This window comes from Mandrillus leucophaeus, unplaced genomic scaffold (assembly GCF_000951045.1).
Source record: "Mandrillus leucophaeus isolate KB7577 unplaced genomic scaffold, Mleu.le_1.0 Scaffold416, whole genome shotgun sequence".
Lineage (NCBI taxonomy): Eukaryota > Metazoa > Chordata > Mammalia > Primates > Cercopithecidae > Mandrillus > Mandrillus leucophaeus.
In genome coordinates, this window is record NW_012104432.1 from 1,039,926 (window position 1) to 1,060,236 (window position 20,311).

General features: G+C 54.0%; 1 protein-coding gene across 1 annotated transcript in view; it reads left to right on the plus strand.

Moving 5' to 3' along the window:
* LOC105548593 (trafficking protein particle complex subunit 12) overlaps positions 1 to 1,814 on the plus strand; it is a 122,751-nt gene extending 120,937 nt beyond the window's left edge. The window contains exons 10-11 of the mRNA XM_011992674.1: positions 1,093 to 1,180; positions 1,465 to 1,814. Coding sequence (XP_011848064.1) covers positions 1,093 to 1,180; positions 1,465 to 1,707 — 331 coding nt within the window. The 3' untranslated portion in view covers positions 1,708 to 1,814. The remainder of the gene's footprint in view (positions 1 to 1,092; positions 1,181 to 1,464) is intronic.
* Positions 1,815 to 20,311: the final 18,497 nt, after the last annotated feature.

Sequence of the window (20,311 nt, forward strand, 5' to 3'; positions counted from 1 at the left end):
TAGCCAGGATGGTCTCGATCTCCTGACCTCGTGATCCACCCGCCTCGGCCTCCCAAAGTGCTGGGATTACAGGCTTGAGCCACCGCGCCCAGCCTAGGTAAATATTTTAAAACTAAATATATGTTTTCTCAAAATTCCCAGAGGCGTTTAAGCCCCACTTACTGAGTGGGAAAGCCCCCCAGAGAAAGCGCTTCTTTCTGTGCCTCCTCTTGCCCTGTGTCTCTCAGAACTGAGACCCAAGAAGTACACGGGTATTTTCTGGAATTGCAGTGATGTTCTTTTAGTCACAGAAGCTGATTTTTAAGGAGACATTTCCCCCTTGTTCTTCAGAGTAACGCTTGTATTGCCCCCGTTTTCAGCATATGTGTGCGTAAAGGTCACCGTTGCCGGCATAGCAGCCGTTCTGGACCCTGTGCTCTGGTGTTCTGTGGTAGAACGCATGGCATTGTGCGAGTGCACGTTTGTGAGGAGGAAACGCGCCTCAGACAAAGCCTGCACCCAGGATCAGAAAGCGTAAATGAAGCAGGTGTCCGTTTTTAGCAGGAAGTCATTTAGGTGAAGTTACTCTATTCTCAACTAATAAAACCTAGAGTGGCTTGGCCGGGCACAGTGGCTCACACCTGTAATCCCAGCACTTTGGGAGGCCGAGGCGGGTGGATCACTTGAGGTCAGGTGTTCGAGACCAGCCTGGCCAACATGGTGAAACCCTATCTCTACTAAAAATACAAAAAAATTAGCTAGGCATGGTGGCGGGCGCCTGTAATCCCAGCTACTTGGGAGACTGAGGCAGGAGACTCGCTTGAACCTGGGAAGCGGAGGTTGTAGTGAGCCGAGATCGCGCCACTGCACTCCAGCCTAGGCAACAAGAGCGAAACTCCATCTAAAAAATAAAAAAAGTAAAACTAGAGTGGCTTTAATTTGCGAGCCTGAATGCAAAATGCAGTTCACTGCCTCTGCCTGGAGATCGGGAACCCCAGGCCACGCAGGGTCACACATTGGGTCTGTGTGGTGTCCAGAGCCCCTGTGGGTTTTGTTGGGGGACAGCAGCTCCTGGGCTTTCCCCACTGACTGCCACCGTCGCTTGTGTTCCAGAGCGTTCCTTCACCTCGGGCAGAATAACTTTGCAGAAGCCCACAGGTTCTTCACAGAGATCTTAAGGATGGATCCAACAAACGCAGTGGTAAGATCCCCAAGCCGCAGGATCCTCCGCCCTCTGCCTTTCACAGACGCTAGAAACATGCACCCACACACATCTCAGTGGGGGCCTGCGCTCTCTGCAGTCCACTGGCGCCAGGCAGCGGCCGTGGCCCTTGGGGGAAGTGACCCAACAGGGCCATCTAGGCTTTGCCTGGCAGCTCTGCGTCACCCCCTAGACCCCCAACACAGGGCCCAGCACGCAGCCTGGAGCGGGCGGGCGTCTGTCCTGGTTGCATGGGCCGACCCTGTGCGTGTGCTCCTCCCTAGGCCAACAACAACGCTGCCGTGTGTCTGCTCTACCTGGGCAAGCTCAAGGACTCCCTGCGGCAGCTGGAGGCCATGGTCCAGCAGGACCCCAGGCACTACCTGCACGAGAGCGTGCTCTTCAACCTGACCACCATGTACGAGCTGGAGTCCTCGCGGAGCATGCAGAAGAAACAGGCCCTGCTGGAGGCTGTCGCCGGCAAGGAGGGGGACAGCTTTAACACGCAGTGCCTCAAGCTGGCCTAGCTGCCTCCAGCATACTATGTCAGAATGACTCGGGTCTTTGAAACTGTGTCCATGAAGCTAATGTATTAATGTGACACGGACTCAATAAAACAGCTGCTTCACTGGTGTCTGGCTGCGTGTCTTCCTGGTTCCAAGCCATGGCCCAGCCCAAGACTGCCACACAGTCCCTGCAGCTCGGCCCCTGTTCATGAACGCAAGGGGCAGGCGTGCTGGGAGAACACAGCTCGTAGACACAGGAAATCTGGAGTCAGCCTCAGGGCCTTTGTTCTGGAGGCCATCCTGCTTTGCTCATTCATTCTGGACATCCTCAGAGAAAAGCTGGGAGGTATAGAGACCCTCTCGCCATGCACCTGCACGTGCAGGGGGATTTGCAACAGGGAAGACACCCCCACAGATCGCCGCTCATGCTCCTCTCACCCTCCCCACACACCCAAAACTAAGTGCGTTGGTCTTACCCATCTGATTCTCCTCCGGCCTGATGCCAGCCAGACACCCCTGCCAGCCTGGTGGTGGAGGAGAGGCCGTCGCCGTTTCTCCCAGAGTTTATACGTCCAGGTGGAGCGTGAGCTGAGTGGAACAGGAACCACAACGCATAAGCAAGCAAAGGAAGAGCACGTAAAATGCAGGCGGGCAGGGGCTGGGGCAGTTTTGAAGCCAGACACGTGGCTTACAGGCCTGAAAGGCCTTTTGCCTTCACATTCACAGTTATTCCTGCTTTTGAAGAACTGAAAGTACCTGAAAATTTCTTCACATTACGAAAGAACTCTGACGAGGGTTCTCTAAACATCTAGCTTTGTGGATAGTTTTAATTATAATTCATTTTAAAGACTGTGATATAAACATCTATACAAAGCGAAGCCATATTTCTGTTAATTTTTGTAATGGAGTAGAAACAGAGAAACACAGCATCTACCAGACAGTCTTAGGCATTAAAAGAAAAAAGAGGTGAGACAGCCAAAAGGACAGCTGGACACCAAGGCGGTTTCAAAATCTTTCTCTTCAACAAGAAAAATGAAACTATTGTTATAATAAAGCCCAGAAAGCTGAAGATGTAATTAGAAGCCCTTCACCTTGAGGGTCTTCCTTCAAATCTGACTTCAGGGATGAGATGCAAGGCTCTTCCTCCGCTCAAACCTGGCACCTCACTGCAGGCATCTTGCGGGGTTTGCCAGTGGATTATGGAGCCTGTCCTTTCTAGGCCCGTGGCTCAGAGCTGTCCCCAGCCAGTTGTGCATAAAAGCAGACAACAGTGCTCAGGCTCCAACTAGACATGAGCCCAGCAAATCAGAAACAGAGACAAGGTTCCCTGGTAAGCCGGTAAGCCTAAACCCACCCTCCCTCTGAACCGCACTCCCAGCCATTGCTGCTGGCATGAGGCCAGACCCGGTGACAGCATCATTGCCTCAGTTCTTGCCTGATTTTTTTTTGAGACAGGGTCTTACTCTGTCATCCAGGCTGAAGTGCAGTGGTGCAAACATGGTTCACTGCAGCCTCGACCTCCTGCAATCAAACGATCCCCCCCGCCCCAGCCTCCTGAATAGCTAGGACCACAAGTGTGCTCCGCCATGCCCAGATTGTTTTAATTTTATAAAGATGGGGATCTCATTATGTTGCCAGGCCAGTCTCTAACTCCTGGCCTGAAGTGATCCTCCCACCTCGGCCTCCCAAAGTGCTGGGGTTACAGGTGTGAGCCATGGTGTCCTGCTGATTTTTTTTTTCCTACTGCCTATATGATTGCAGAATTTTTTGTTTTGTTTTGCTAGAGGAGGAAGACGATGCTGTGAGTGTCTATAATGTCTGGGACAATTGTAACGTAACTAGTTTACACTCAGCTTTTCTTTATGTCATAAATTACACATCCCTGAAATCTTTTCTAGAGCCAAGTACAGTGGATGGGTAACCATCAGAAAGCTTATTTTCTAACTGGAAAATGGGAACGTCGCTGAGTTGATGATGGGCTCGCTACTGTGGAAATGCCCACGCTGGAATGCAGTGGAGAATGAAAAAGTCAGTAACCCTGATGGCCATGGTTACTGAACGGCCAGGGTGTGCCCGGTGGCAAAGGTGAATTTCCTCCCTGAATGATCCATCCAGCTGAATCTTGGAGTCATTCCGCGTTTGCCACGAGGGCAGTGTTAGATCAGTGGTCCTCAAAGTGGGGTCTCCAAAGCAGCAGTGCCAGGGTCTCCTGGGAACTTGTCAAAAATGCACATCCTTAACCCCACCCTCTGATCACAGAGGAGTCAGAACTGCTGGGGCCTGGGCCGGCCCAACAGTGTCGTCTGCACAGCCCTCCAGGGGCTCCTGGTGCTCATGCAGGTGTGAGAATGCATGTCAGACGCCTGAGGCCACAGACAAAATTCCGATTGCGCAGCAGGCATTGGAGCCCGTGGGCATCGCTGTCCTGCCTTACACTGCCAGCCTCTTCTGCCTCCCCTTGAGGATCATGCCCCCACCTGTTGTCTCTGCCTGGACCCCTCCTGGCATGCACCTTCCCAGTCCCTATTCAGTGTCACCCCCTGAAGCCTGCCTTCAACCCCAGGAATGCACAGCCCCGTCCATACTCCCCTTACCTCTCGCCCTGGACCCACACAGGCTCCGTGGCACCTGCTCCTGGCACAGCCCCGTAGTTGCAGCGTTTGGGCTGGAGCTGCCGCCATGAGGTCTTCAAACGCCCAGTTCCAGCGTTCTTGGGAAGCTTCCCGTGCCATCCTGTCACACGTTGCACCCAGCACCGAGGGCAAGGCCCAACAGAGCAGAGCTGCAGGGGCTCCGCTGGGTCACAACAGTTCTTGAGACGCCCACCCGTGTGTCCTCCCCAATCCTGCTCCACAGGTGCAGGCCCGGAGGTAGCCCCTGCGTTCCCGTGGCTTCAGACACATACGTGCAGACATGACGCCAAGAACACCGGCTTTGCCACCAAGGACAGAAGACAGTCTGCCCCACCCGGAGTCGTCTGCAGGTCCTGCTCTGACCAGGGTCCAGGCCCTGATTCCGGGGATGCGACAGGACCCAGAATGTCCTGCCTTGTGAGGCATGTGGGACCGGGGAGTCGGGCCCCAGGGCTCCCAGCCCTGGCTGTGGAGAGAGGGTGGCTGTGCTGCTGGTTGGGGGCACTGTGTGGGCAGACAGCGTGCCAGTGGCCACAGGATGTCCTGATAGCAGAGGCACTAAACACTCCAGCAGCGCCTCAGCCCCGAGCTCTGGTTCCATCCCTTGTAGGTGGGGAGGCCCAGTAACAGCCAGGCTCCATCAGTTCCAAGGCAGGGACTAGAGATGGATTTAATTCAACTTAGAAAGAAATACAAGAATACAATGGACCTTTTCTGCCGTTCTGAGGGTGTGGACAGGTTGCGTGGGTGCTCCGACGGTGGGATCCAGACCCCTCATCTCCTGCGTTGGAGTTGCCACCGGGCCTCACCCCCAGCCACATCCTGAGCCTCTTACAGGCGGCCCCGAGGTCCTCTCACCTTTTCTCTCCAGTGCTTGGTGCATTTTCAAACTCAGTAGCTTTCTTTTGAATAAATGAGCAAGAATAAACCCAGTGCTGCTTGTTGAGCTCCTCTCCCCAGGCAGGGAACTAGAGCAAAACCACGCTGGATGGGGTCCCAAACGCCCTAAGAAGGCTGAGCGCCTGCTACTCTCCAGCACGTGCACCGAGGAGCGGACAGAGGGCCCTTCAGGCTCCAGCATGAGCACCTAGGGATGGAGGGAGGACCTGTCACTCTCCAGCACGCACCCTGAGTGGAGGGAGAGCCCGTCGCTCTCAAGCAGAAGCACCGAGGATTGGAGGGAGGGCCTGTCACTCTCCAGCAGGAGCAAGAGGAGTGGGGGGGCGGGGGGGTCACTCTCCAGCACGTGCACCCAGAAGTGGAGGGCGGGCCCCTTGCGCTCCAGCAGAAGCAACAATGATTGGAAGGAGGACCTGTCACTCTCCAGCACGTGCACCCAGGAATGGAGGCAGGGCCCTTGCTCTCCAGCAGAAGCAACAATGATTGGAAGGTGGGCCTGTCACTCTCCAGCACGCGCACCCAGGAGTGGAGGCAGGGCCCTTGCTCTCCAGCAGAAGCAACAATGATTGGAAGGAGGGCCTGTCACTCTCCAGCACGTGCACCCAGGAGTGGAGGGCGGGCCCCTCGCTCTCCAGCGTGAGCACCCAGAGACGGAGGAAGAAGGGTCAGCCATTTGTCAGACTCTGCGTGTGAAAAGCTGTGATTTCATTTCTTATCAGTTATTACTGTCACCGTCACTCAGGATGAAATTGGCTTCACCCGCTTAGGAGCGATGCTGCCTTCTCCCTGTCCCCCTCCTGGACTGTTGAGGAAAAAGCCGGACTAATCCGTTCCACACCCTGGCATCCCTTGCATAAATGCTATCTCAGCATGTTCTAGAACAGGGTACTGTTTAACAACGTTCTGGGGGTAACCAAGTTTATAACTTGCAGACTCAATGGCCGTTAAACATGGGGCACGCCTGCCTGAGTTGGAGCCGCCCTCAGAGCCACGCAGAGCCTGCGACACCCAGCCATGACTTCCACCCACCGGGGCGGGTCCCTCTGCTCCTCTAAATCCTTCCAGTTCTTCTTGGACCACTTAAACGCCACCGTGTCCACAAAGTCCTGTGGGGTCACCCTCACAGGAAGTGACAAACCACGTTCTAAACCCCTCTCCCCACCCAGCAAGCCCCCAGTAGGATTTCCTTTCTAGAACACGTGTTCTGTGAAGGGCCAGAGTCAATATCTGAGGCCTCCTGGGCCACATGCTGTCCCTGTTGCACATCCTTTTTGTGTTTGGTTTGATAAACCGCTTAAGCTGGCAGGACAACAGACCCGCATATTCTCCACGCAGCCCAGCACCCTTGGCCATGCAAGGCTGTGCCTTCTGCCGGCTCTGGAGGCCCCAGGGCTGGCATGGGCCTCCAGTCCTGAGCCCCCCATGTGCATTGCACTCACACAGGGAACGCCCCCGGGATCTGCTGCGAGACCCCCAAGGACCAGCTTCTGCAGTCCTGGAAGGGCTCTCCTGACCCCCAAGTCCGCCATCTTCTGATGGTGTCAGGTGGCCACAGTCACTGGCTGAGCGACCGAGGGTCACTGAGATTACTAGGCGGGCGCTGCACCCAACTGAAATGAACTCACGTGGTCCTCCTAGCAGCAGATGCTCTCGGCCGCGCACCTTACAGGAAAGGAACCATCGCCAAAACACGCTGAGCAACATCCCGAGGGTCACAGGGACAGTGCAGAGCCAGGACCAGCCCGGCCCATGGCACCCCAGCGTGCACGGCCCGGCACTGTGTGCTCAGCCACGAGGACCAGGAAGAGTCCTGCCCACAGCTCAGTGTCTACACCGCAATGCCATCCAGGCTGTGAGCCGCTGCAGAGCACGGGGAGTGTGGCAGGTCCTACCTGAGACGTGCTGCTGCAGAGACTTCATGAAACACTTCTACAAGAATAAAAGATCTCATTAATCATTTTATAGTGAGTACCTGTTAAAATGATAGTAATTTTGGATACAGTCGATTAAATAAAACATATTATTAAAATTAAGATGACCTTTGAACGTTTTTAACGTGGCTACTAGAAAACTAAGTTATACGTATGTGGCGCCATTTGTGGCTCCCATTCTGTTTCTATTGGAAGGTGCCAAAGAAACCAACACATAAAAGCCCCTGCAGAGGAACTGCTGCTTTGCCAATGGTCACTGGATGGGTTTCTGCCCAGTGGGTTCCTGGCGACCAGGGCTGCTCTCTAAGGGCTGAGGCTGCCACGGGCTAGGCAGATGCCGGCCCTGTAGCCCTCACCCTCCAGAGGGCGTGGGGCATGGGACAGAATGTTCCAGAAGGCATGGGGCATGATGGGACAGGATGTTCCAGAGGGCATAGGGCATGATGGGACGGGATGTTCCGGAGGGCGCAGGGCATGACAGGACGGGATGTTCCAGAGGGCCTAGGGCATGATGGGATGGGATGTTCTAGAGGGCGCAGGGCATGATGGGATGGGATGTTCTGGAGGGCGTGGGGCATGATGGGATGGGATGTTTACTCTGCTCCATGGATGGCCTTGCAGTGTTGAGTATAAGTCAGCACTGAAAGCAGTTTTCCCTGGAACATAGAATTCTAGTTGATGTGGATCCGGAACCACAGAGGCTCCCACAACTGCTGTACTGAGGGCTGACTTACTGAAGACCACAGAGCGTCTCTCCCCTGCAGGCCGAACCCCACTGACTTCCCGAAGACCACAGAGCGTGTCTCCCCTGCAGGCCGAACCCCACAGCCAGCTTCCTGTGGCACTTGCATGTGTGTCTTTTTCTTTTTCCCCCACATAATTTTTGGGTTTTATTCTATTCCTTTGACATAGAAGAACACAATTACCAAGAAAAGGAAAAGGAAGGCGAGGGTGACTGCGCGCCTCCCCCATCCCCACCCCCATTGCCACACGGTGTTTCACTTACGGCTCATTTCAACTCCGGGAGGGTTTACAGGTAAGAATGTGAACATGAGAAAGGTCAGGTAACTTTTCCAAGGACTCACAGTTTAAAGTGGGAGGGAGGGAGGGATTCCATTCCAAATCTAACACTGAGGCTCATGGTGGTGCCACGGATCTGTGTTGCCTTTTCACACGCTGCATATTGCTTTGCAGTGGAGAGCTGAATCTGCAGGCAGGGCCGGACCCACCAATGGGCTGCCATGGACGGGCTCTGGGCCACACGCTTACACATACAACACACACATGCACTCACACATGGAGGACTGCACTCACCTGCAGCTAGGTCCTTTCCGCCTCGAGGTTTACCTTTATTGGACCTGGAACCTGATTACAGTCTGTTCCCGCGTTACCCACCCTTGTCCGTGGGAGAAGCGCCATCTCCGGGACCGTGTTAGGCGTTATCCTGCCAGCGCAGCCAGCCAGGCTCTCCAGCCTCACTCCCTCCACCCCAGGGCCCCGAGGCTCTGCCCACCGAGATGATCCCCCACGACCTCCACCCTGGCTGCTTCTGGCCGCCCTGACACCCACTCCTCAAATGCCCACAGTAACCTGGGGTCCTGCTGCCTGTGGAGTGGGCCTGGTGCGTCTCCCTAGAGCCCCCGGCTGGCTCAGCCTTTGTCTCAGCCTCCACTTGCTGCCCTGTGTCAGGGAACCCGCCAGCTCCCTGGGCGTGCTGAGCTGGAGAGTCAGCGAACTGCACCCCTGACCCCTCAGCCACAGCTCCAGGAAACTCACCCAACCCAGGGCTGCTGAAATTCGCATCCGATGGGTGGAGTTTATTCTCTACACCCAGGGCCCCTCACACCTGTCAGGAGGAAGAGCTGCCCTGGCACCATGGGTAGACTGCAGGGAGACCCCAGGATGTGGGGAGACCCAGGATATGGGAACCCCAGGATATGAGAAGGTCCCAGGCTGCAGGGAGACCCCAGGATATGGGGAGACCCCAGACTGTGAGAAGGCCCCAGGCTGCAGGGAGACCCCAGGATGTGGGGAGACCCCGGGCTGTGAGAAGGCCTCAGGCTATGGGAAAATACCAGGCTGTAGGAAGACCCCAGGCTGTGGGGAGAAGCCAGACTACAGGAACACCCCAGGATATGGGGAGAGACCTGGCTGTGGGGAGACCCTGGGCTATGGGGAGAGGCCAGGCTGCGGGGAAACCCCCAGATGGGGATAGAGGCCAGGCTGCGAATGGGAAACAGTGCGCCTGTTTCCTGAGGCTGCCATAAGACACTCACAAGTATGAGACCACAGAACTGATTCCCTCCCCGTTTTGGTGGCTGCTGATGGTGGCCACTCCTAGAGAGGCTCCTTCCTCTCCTCTTCCAGCCTCTGGGGGCTCCCAGTGCCCTTGGCTTGTGGCCACATCACTGCTGTCTCTCCTCTGGTCACACAGCCTCCTCTGTGTGCCAAATCTCTGGCGGAGCCACTGAAGATGGTATTTGGGGCCCACGGGAATCCAGAATAATCTTCTCATCTGAAGATCCTTAAGCTAATTACATCTGCAAAAGCCCTTTTTCCACAATAGGTCACGTGAACAGGTCCCAGGGCTTAGGATGGGGACATGATCTTGGGAATGATCGGTGGCCGACCACAAACGCCCACTGAGTAGCTTCCTGGGGCTCCTGTAACAAGGTGTCCAAACAGAGCAGCTTAAAACAGAACTGCATCTTCTCACAGCTCAGGGGCCAGAAGGCTGTGAGTGAGCTGCGGGTGGTCTGCGTTCTCTGGAGGCGCTGCAGTGGTGTCTGTCCCAGGCCTCTCTCCATGGTGACCGTGGCAGTCCTCGGTGCTCCTGGCTTTGACCGCGTGGCCCCAGTCTGTGCCTCTGTGTTCATGTGGCCGCCTCCTGTGTCTCTGTCTTCTATTCCTGCAGAGACACCAGTCTTTGGATCTAGTGCCCACCCTAGTCCAGGATGATCCCATCTCCAACCCCTATTTAATCACATCTGCAAAGACCATTTCCAAAAAGGTCACATTCCCAGGTTCCGAGCAGACACGAGCTTTTAGTGGACGTTATTCAAGCCCCTCCACCTCACAGACAGGCTCTGGTGGACTCCTCACCTCAACCCTGCTCTGAGGGTACATGACATCCCCCTTTACAGACAAGGAAACTGAGGCACAGCTTGAAGAACCTGCCCACAGCCATACAGCTACTGGAGCAGCAGAACTGGGGTGATTCCATCTGAGCCTTCATCCATGCCGACACCTCCAAGCCCAAGGCATCTACGGAGGGCTCCTCCCTGGTCTGCTCCACACCCCAAGCTCACAGGGACGTCTCTCTGCAGAGGTGGAGCGGGCGATGCCGCCCTGGGGCCTCGGTCCTGGTATCTCTGGGGGCGGCTTCGATGTCATGATGGGTGGCCGCTGGCCCGAAGTCCTGCTCAGCAGCAGCAGCAGGACAGGCCTCTGGAGAGCGTGCCTCTGTCTCTGGCCCTGCCAGTGACGTCCTTGTGTCCTTGGGGACCCCCCCACACACATTCTTCTGCAGAGGCAATCAGTAAAGCCGGGGCACCCAGGCAGCTTCAGGAGTGATTAGCAATGGAGCAGGCTGGAAAATACACGGACGCTAGGGCAGATCATATTGATTTCATTGACTTGCCCTTTGCCAGGCTGTTGCATAACTCAGATGAAATCCTATTTGGATTTTAGAATGGGTGGGTTTTTTTGAACAGTTGGTGCAAAATAAACACAAGCATTTTTAACATGGACAATGAAAGACATTAAACTATAATAAAGGCAGGCAGGCTAAGACATTAAACTATAATAATAAAGGCAGGCAGGCACGTCCCGGGGAGAGTGGCTTCCGTCGAAAAGCAAGCTCCACCCCAGAACTGTCATGACCAGCGCTGCTCACGCCAGGGACAGACCGTGATGGGAGCACAGCCTCCTGCCCTGCAGCCCCCGCCCAGTCCAGCTCCCCCAGCCCCGCTGACCTGGGGGCTGTCTGGTGCCCTGCCCCCACCGCATTTAAGAGATCGTGTTGAAAAATAATCACTTCCCAAGGCAGAAAACAGAGAGCAGAAGACGGAACGATTCAGAAGAGCCGCCTGCTCAGCAGTGCCCCGGATGTTCTCTGCAAACTGGCACGGCCTGACTGCAGGCCTCAGCCCTGTGCCCTGGCCCCACCTGAGCAATTCCTCTGGCCTCTTCAGGGCCCAGACAGGTGGTCACAGCAAGTCTGACCAGGACTAGGGACAATGAGCCTGCAGTGACATCCTGCCTCAGCCATCCACCCGATGGTCATGACTGTCCTGACCCCTCTCTCTGAGCAGCTGTCCCTGCCCGGAGTCCCCGTACCCCTCACCCAGCCGTAAGGGCTGCTGCACCCTCTGCTCTCCTTACCGGACTGTCGCGTCCTGAGGAACCGACCAGCCACTTATGCATCTCGGCACTCGGGACAAAACCAGCTCTCCCGGGGGGCTTGTGGGACCGAGTTTCACTGAAGACATGGTGAATAGAAGAACTTCACGCATCATAGCAGGCAGAGCACTCCAGGAGCCCATGACCCAACCCATAGGTCATCTCACCAGTACTAGGGACTCACTGCGGCAGTGAGGCGGGTGAGGCCCAGAAGTCCTTCCTGGTCACCTGCGATGGGGTGAAGATACTTGTAAACCCCAGAGAGACGGGGTTATCTAACAGAGTAATAACGCCAGGGCTGGCTTCTTTCCCCTCGGAATGAAGTTCAAGCCTTCTCTGTCCCATAAGTGCTCAAATGTCCACCGTGCTAACTTTACAAGCTCCATTTTTACTTTGGGCAAGCAGGATTTGCGGCGTGGGAGAAATGACCTGGACATGAGCCGGCAGCAACCTGGGCACAAGAAGCCCTTTGGCCGACGGCCATGCCTGCTTTGCACGATCCTGTGCCCATCAGAGCCGCTGACCCGGGTCTAGTCCCACAGAACCTCTCCTGGAGCCTTGGGAGCCAGGGTTGGCAGCTGAAGTCACTCCTCTGCGTAGCGGAATGAGAAGTAAGGCTTTAAGACGTCAACACTGTGTCTACACGTGTCCCACGGTGAGCAGACGTCCTGCTGGCAGTAGAGACAAAGCCATCTGCAGAAAGCGGCACAGCAGGGACCAAGGGCGGTGGCTGCACCTCAGGAGCCCCCAGGGCAGAAGCCCCTGGGCACAGGCTCCTTCACATTGGGCTTCTGTCACTTGCAACAGAAACAGCCCCAACTAAGACAACAGAAGAGATCATGTCACAACATTTCGAAGCACAGAGTCGGAATCCTGGGAAGACGGGAACAGCAATCCGGGGCAAAGCTCCAGATGGATGCGGAGCCAGAGCCCTCCCTCAGGGCTCCTCCCAGGGCCTCCCCCCGGGGCTCCCTGCCTCTGCAGGTTGCCTGGGACAAGAGGTCTTCCTTCCTAGTCCCTCTAACCTGCCCACTAACAGAGTGCACCCCATGAGCCTGGTGCCCCGGGCACCATGCAAGAGGGGAGAGCAGGCCAGCAGCCTCTGCCCGGTGGGTCTGCATAGCCTGGGGAGTGGGGACAGAATGCACCCCCCGCTACGATCCCACCTGCCTGCCTCCATCCTTCCCCATCCATTCCAAGGCCAGGCATTGCCTGACTAGGACAGCTCTACTCCTATTTCTCAGATGTCTGTTCCATTAGTTTCTCTTTCTCAAGATGTCTGATCCACCATCAGCACTTTCTTGAGTGGAGGTGAGCACTATGTAGGGAGTCACACTTAGACACCAGTTACTACGCTGTGTAACACTGCTCTGAAACTTGTGCCTTACAACAGGAACATACATTCTCACCTGTGGTCTCTGGGTTAGCTGGGCAGTGCTGGGGCTCTCCTGAGGTTGCCCTCAAGGTGACGGCTAGGGCTGCATCATCTGAAGGCTCAACTGGGGCTGGAGGACCTGCTTCCACACACCTTCAGCCAGCAGCATTGCTGGGAGAGGCCTCAGACCTCCCCAGAGAGCTGCGCAAGTGTCCTGCAGATGTGGCAGCCAGCGTCTCCAGAGTGCAGCATCCAAGAGCAAGCAGGAAACCACATGCCAACAGAAGCCACCCACGGCCACCCCAGTCGCTTCCTACTCATTAAAAACAAGTGACCACGAGCGACCATGCTGAAGGGGAGGATAAACTGAGGGAGATCATCAGAAACTTGTGGATGTATTTTTAAAAACAATACACTTAATTTTTTTAAAAATTGTTGTCATTTCACTGGATTTGGGGCACTGGGGAGATTGACCCAAATCTTCTCCGCCATCCAGATTCCTATCATGTGCTGATCTGAACGTTCAGTTTTCAGAAAGGAGAGAGAAACTCTCTTCCAAGTTCTTCAGGAAATTAATCCCAATATTCATCAGATGCTTTTAAGGAATACCAGAAAAAACTCCAGGTCTGCCCTGAGGATAGCTCTGAACCCCTCGTGTGGTTTCACACACACAGAGCTTCCCGTTGCGCTACTGACAGGTACCACGTGGGGAAGAGCTTATTGGGGTCAGCAAAGCTGGGGAAGCAAAGCTAAGCACGGCCCTGAGGCCTCCAGCTGCTCCCAGCACCACGGCTCTCCCCAAGAGGGACTCAGACTCCCAACCCATAACAGAACCCTTTAATGCATCATTTCACAGACTAGCTTTCCTCAGAGCATGTATTGTAGATACCAGCCTGGAGCGTCATTTGGGAGTCGATCATCCAAAGACCCTTAGAGGGACAAAAATCCCCACCTGTCACTCAGCTCCAAGAGTCAGAGACCCCCCAGGTTGCAAGGAACAGCAAGGGAGCCCTGCACCACAGGCCACTCGGCCACCTCCCTTCCATCTCCAGTGGGAGTGGAGACCTCAGGATGGTGCGAGCCCCAGGGAAGCCCTGCAGTGCCTTTGTTTCCCCTTTTGGTAACTGAGCCAGCCCCTGCTGTCAGCATTCCTGACGGGTCAGGCCATCCCAGGGCCCTCGCTGGCCAGGTGGCCTTGCACACGCATGCTCCCGGGTGGCACCTGGGGCCAGAGATCCCCTAATGAATTTCTTGCTGCGCACAGGCTGAGTCCGGGGACTGTACATGCTCTCCCGCATCACTGCTGGGAGCGCCATGCTGTATCTGCTGTGTGTCTGTGGCCCCCATCTGTGACACCCTGGTTCCATACTTCATTTTCAGTCTCGACACACACGTAATAAGAGATGTGTGCAAAGGACTTTCAGGATAAACTGGCTCCGCCTCCCTGTCCGTCCACCAGCTCCACCGCCCTGTCCGTCCACCAGCACCGCCGCCCTGTCCGTCCACCAGCTCCGCCGCCCTGTCCGTCCACCAGCACCGCCGCCCTGTCCGTCCACCAGCACATGGCCCAGTGTCCGGCACACAGGAGGCAAGCATTTCTCAGATATGGGATGCATGGCACATCCCCGCGTCATCTTTATCAGAACATGAGGGAGAAAAGAAACCACCAAAGAGTCTCCTGAAGGTGTTGCTGGAAAGAGTCCCGCTCACTGGCCGTGCACCCGCAGGCCGCTAGCCTCAGCACAGCCACATCCCTAGACTTCTCCCATGCGGATGACAACAGGCGCTCCGTCCGTGGCCCATGAAGTGCTCGCAGGCTGCAGGTCTTCCCTTGAGATTCCGAAAGTACCTGCTGCTCAGCCCCTGTACACACCTGTCATGCCTCTCGGGCTCAAGTTATCCTCCCACCTCAGCACCACAGTAGCTGGGACCACAGGTGCCTACCACAACGCTCAGCTGATTTTTGTATTTTTAGTAGAGATGGGGTTTCACCATGTTGGCCAGGCTGGTCTCAAACTCGTGACCTCAAGTGATCCTCCCGCCTCTGCCTCCTGAAGTGCTGGGATTACAGGCGTGAGCCACCACGCCCATCCTTTTTGTAATAAACTTTTCACTGCATAAATCATAAAACAATTACAGATCTCCAGAAACTGCTGCTTGATACACTTTCCAACAGTAAACAGCTTTCGGAAAAATGGCTGTTTTCAGATCACATCTAAATGTCGCATTCTGGGTCTGTGTGACTAGAACCAGATTCCAGTCATCCACCCGCCCACCTGGGGTACCGCACACCAGGCTCTGGGAAGGCGCAAGAAGCCGGCATGCTGGGAAGTTACTCACAGCTCCTGGGGTGGCCCTCCCACCCCAAGCCCATCCGGATGAGATGTTTTCGTGAGTTGCATAACTCACAGCCACCCAGTAACACGATCGACCAACAGAGGCCTCACTCTGGGGAAACTGAGGAGCCCGGCTGAGGCAGGGGAGCCCATCTTAGTTGTCAGAGCTGCATCATGAGAACAAAATGTCTGAAGCTGCCAACTTCACCACATAACTAGGGAAAACACCTCCATCAACAGAACCAGACGATCTCCTCATGAACACGCAGCAAAACGTCTGCAGTGGTTACCTCACACGCCCCTCCTTGGAGGACAGACAGGGAAAGAAAGGTCATGGAGCCTGGCTGGGCGCGGTGGCTCAAGCCTGTAATCCCAGCACTTTGGGAGGCCGAGACGGGTGGATCACGAGGTCAGGAGATCAAGACTATCCTGGCTAACACGGTGAAACCCCGTCTCTACTAAAAAATACCAAAAAAACTAGCTGGGCGAGGTGGCGGGCACCTGTAGTCCCAGCTACTTGGGAGGCTGAGGCAGGAGAATGGCGTGAACCCGGGAGGTGGAGCTTGCAGTGAGCTGAGATCCGGCCACTGCACTCCAGCCTGGGCGACAGAGCGAGACTCTGGCCCAAAAAAAAAAAAAAAGAAAGAAAGGTCATGGAGCCCACAGTGGCTCGTTTACATCCCACAGTTCATAACCACCAACCTCTACAGGCTCTCTGGAGAGCTTGCAGAAGCACACGCACACACGCAGGCACGCAGGTCCACACGCATGCACACAAGCCCAACCACACGCATGACGATGTGAGCACAGAAGCGAGACCCCCTCCGTCTTGGATTGGGTTTAATCTGCACATCGGCACATCAGCAGCCGCCCTGTGCAGTCAGGTGCCCACTGCAGCCCGGTTTGCCTTTCTACTGTTCATCTTACTTTAAGGAGGTAAAGAATGAAGTCCACTCTCCACAGGATAACTGCTTCTAAGGAAGCTGGAAAGCTGTCTGGCTTATTGACACAAATTTAAGAACGAATATTTCCTCCAAAGTCTTGGGTGAAACACAGCAGCTTGGGCAGTGTGGACATCCGGCGTCCTGAGCTCGTGCTGGGCTGGAAGGAGAGTGGGGGATGCTGTAAGCCAGGTCGCGGTGGGGTGGGCGGGAGACAGGGGTGGCGTCCACGGTGAGAGACAGCCAGGGGAGGCCCCTGGGAAGAATCTGCCCATCGCAGTGGATGCAAGCCACGACTGGATGTGAGGCTTAATGTGAGCTCTGTGTACAAACAAAGCAACCAGCTCATTCTGTAGGACCAATATTAAACATGCTTATATTTTAAAATACAATTTTGATGCAAGAATTGAATTTAGTAGCTATATTTTTCTAATCAAAAATCAGAATACGTGGTCTACACATACGGCCAGAGGATAGAATGTCAGAAATGGGGACTGCAGGACATAAACCGAGCTACGCAGTCACTGTGAGCCTCGCTCCTCCCTGCTTCCACCTAGTTCCAGTCTGATGAGGAGTCTGTCTTCATCCTTCCCTTCTGTAACAGGTCAATTTAGGCTTTTTTAAAATGAAGAGTTCAGGGTCATGAGCTGACAGTGGAGGCCTCTTGTTCGTCATTTTTAATCAGCTCACACACACAGCCCATCACTGGCGCCCTGGCTAATAGTGGAGGCCTCTTTGTCGTCATTTTTAATCAGCTCACACACACAGCCCATCACTGGCGCCCTGGCTAATAGTGGAGGCCTCTTCGTCGTCATTTTTAATCAGCTCACACACACAGCCCATCACTGGCGCCCTGGCTAAGGAGGGGCATCTGCTGACAGCCGCTGCTCAGAGGCCAGCAGAGCCTCTCACCGGGCTCCCCAGTCTTCCTTCTACACTTGAATGGTAAGGATCGCAAATTTCAGGTAAAATCTTAAGCCCCCCAATTAACTGAATGGACCCCGTTGGCCAAGGAGACCCCAGAGAAACCTTAAAAAATGAGTTCCCAGGCACGACGGGATGGGAGGTCAGACACGCTTCACACCCCTCCCTTTGGGGTTTAGCCACCACTGGCCAGCATTCGTGTTAAAAGAGAGACAGCGAGACCACAGAACAGACTGTGGCAGTAAGACGCAAATCACACACAAGACCTGAGGTTCAGCCAGGCTAGAGTGAAGTCTCACACCCTACACTGAAATAAGAAACCGTCCTCGCCGCCACGAGGGTTTTCTTCTCCAGCAGCTAAACCAGCGACGGCCTCGAGATGAGCAAGATGGAAACAATTTGTAGTTTACCCCCCGCCCGATGCTGGCTAACTGGCCCAGTTCCACCAGCCGTAACTACAGCTTTGATGGAAAAAGAGACTGATTTCAGTATAAGCCCATGGATGGGCTCTGGCCGGCTGACAGAGGCTGAGCGCTGGGAGCCTTCATGTCCCTGTTTCAACTTTAGAAGCGCAGAGCCTGCCTGCGACGCATTTAGATGTCAAGTCTCCTCTCTAAGGTGAACGTGAGTTGTATGTTACGTGGATGTTTGTTCAATACACATGCGTCAGGACCGCCTTTATGAATATTCACAGCTCCTCCTGTAACCTGTTGAATATGTATGATCCTCCAACCCGTTCAGCATAAAGCTCCTGCCCCAACCCCTTCTCCTACAAGGTGCCTGTCTCTGGTCTCTGCGCGAGACTGTGCTTCCCAGCCTGCGGGATGCCACCTTGCAGACTGTAACTCTTTACAAGAAATAGTGTCTTTAGGCCGGGCATGGTGGCTCATGCCTGAAATCCCAGCGCTTTGGGAGGCCAAGGCTGACGGATCACCTGAGGTCAGGGTCCAAGACCAGCCTGGCAACATGGTGAAACCCCATCTCTACTAAAAATACCAAAAAAATTAGCTGGGCATGGTGGTACGTGCCTATAATCCCAGCTGCTCGGGAGGCTGAGACAGGAGAATCGCTTGAACCCAGGAGGCAGAGGTTGCAGTGAGCCAAGATCACGCCCCTGCACTCCAGCCTGGGTGACAAGAGCGAAACTCCATCTCCAAAAAAAAAAGAAAAGAAAAAGAAACTGTCTCGTTTTCTAAATTTATAGATCATGTCATCTTTTAGTTAACAAGATGAAGAAATGGATGGCAAGAAGAGAAATAAAACATCAGAAACAAGATGATCCTATTCACTTTTTGGAAGTGAGGACAAAAACCAAATAGGGAAATGAACCACCACAGGAATGACGAAGCCTTTAACAGCTGCTCCAAGCCGGGCAAGTATCCTGGGGCTGGGTCTTCACTGGGATAAGATGTTGAATCGGGAGCAAGACAGAACAAGGCTGGACATTTCCTGGATGATCCACCTACTCCTTAGAAACAAGGGCGAAGTCCCCTCAACCTGGGCGGGCCTCTCATCGGGTTGCCTGTGTTGTCTGCAGTGCAGTATCTACCTTAAGTAGGAGGACAGCAAGGAAAAATCGAAGTGTCTTGAAAATGCCAACACATTAACCAGCTTGAAGCCATACCCAAGTGCAGTAATTCATACTGATTTATTAATATCCCAGTCACAAACCCCATGGCAATACATACATCTGTGCCTGTAAAAAGAGGGCACATTTGAAAAATAACACATGTCCAGGAATCTCTTACTCAGCAAGCAGGCAGAGCCCGCTCTAAAGTGACGAACTTGGACGCAGTGAAAACCAACAGCTGTCCCGGTTGGGAAACTAACAGTTGGGCTCCTTGGAAAAAACACCTGATTTAGAATCTAATGAATGTGTTTATAAAGGATCTATCTTCTTTTTTTTTTTTTTTTTTATGAGACAGAGTCTCACTCTGTCGCCCAGGCTGGAGTGCAGTGGCAGGATCTTGGCTCACTGCAACCTCCGCCTTCTGAGTTCAAGCGATTCTCCTGCCTCAGCCTCCCTAGTAGCTGGGATTACAGGCACTCGCCACCATGCCCAGCTAATTTTTGTATGTTTGTAGAGATGGGGTTTCACCATGTTGGCCAGGCTGATCTTGAACTCCTGACCTCAGGTGATCCACCCACCTCGGCCTCCCGAAGTGCTGGGATTACAGGCGTGAACCACCGTGCCCAGCCAAGGATCCGTCTTCTCTAACACAGCCTTTTACCTCCCTAGGTTTTCTCCCCGCCTAGAGTGCTGTTTCTTACTACAGTCCATTTCCGTTTGCTTCGTGTTTTTCAACCCTTCTAGCTCTCCTCAGACCACTCCAGTGTTTAAGATACTAACAAGCGGCTGCCCTGACCCAGGAGACAGTGTAAGTGTAGGGATCAGGGAACAGAAGCGGGAGCGCAAGACGCCAGACACAAACGTGAACATGCTCAGGATTCTATACGCATCAAATTCTAGAAAAGCCAAAACCCACCCACACGGGTTGCTTAGGATGGAGTGGGCGGGACTAAGAAGGGGCAGGAGAACCTTTTTTGGGGGATGAAAATGTCCTGTGTTGTTCTGCCTGTGGTCATGTTGCATTTGTCAAAATTCAAAAACACTTAAAATGAGTGCATTTTATTGTATGTAAATTATACCTCAATAAAAACGAAAGACCTGAGCAATATCCTGGGAAAAGAAAATGTGATTTCACCTTAAGTGCTTTAGCCGAATTCTATTATAATTCTATTATACCCGTCAGCTCTTACTCTTTTCTTTTTTGAGACAGAGCCTTGCTCTGTCGCCCAGGCTGGAGGGCAGCGAGCACGATCACAGCTCCACAGCCTCGACCTCCCAGGCCCTAAGAATCCTCCCACCTTAGCCTCATGAGTAGCTGAGATTACAGGCGTGAGCCACTGCACCCAGTAACTTACTCTTGCCTGTAAAAATACAGCTCTGAAGTGAAGAAATCCGAGGCGCCACATCAAGGAGGCCAAGGAGGCGAAACTGGAGTCTGCAGGAAGCCAGCGCTGCACGAGGAGTTTCAAATGCTAAGGATCCTGACAGGGAAAAGTTATATGAAGCAAGAAAGGCAATTTAAGGTGATATTTTATCATATGAATGTTTCATTCTTAAAAATGAACAAGCTGTATTTATAATGCCCATTTAGAAATGAATCCATAAAAAAAATCA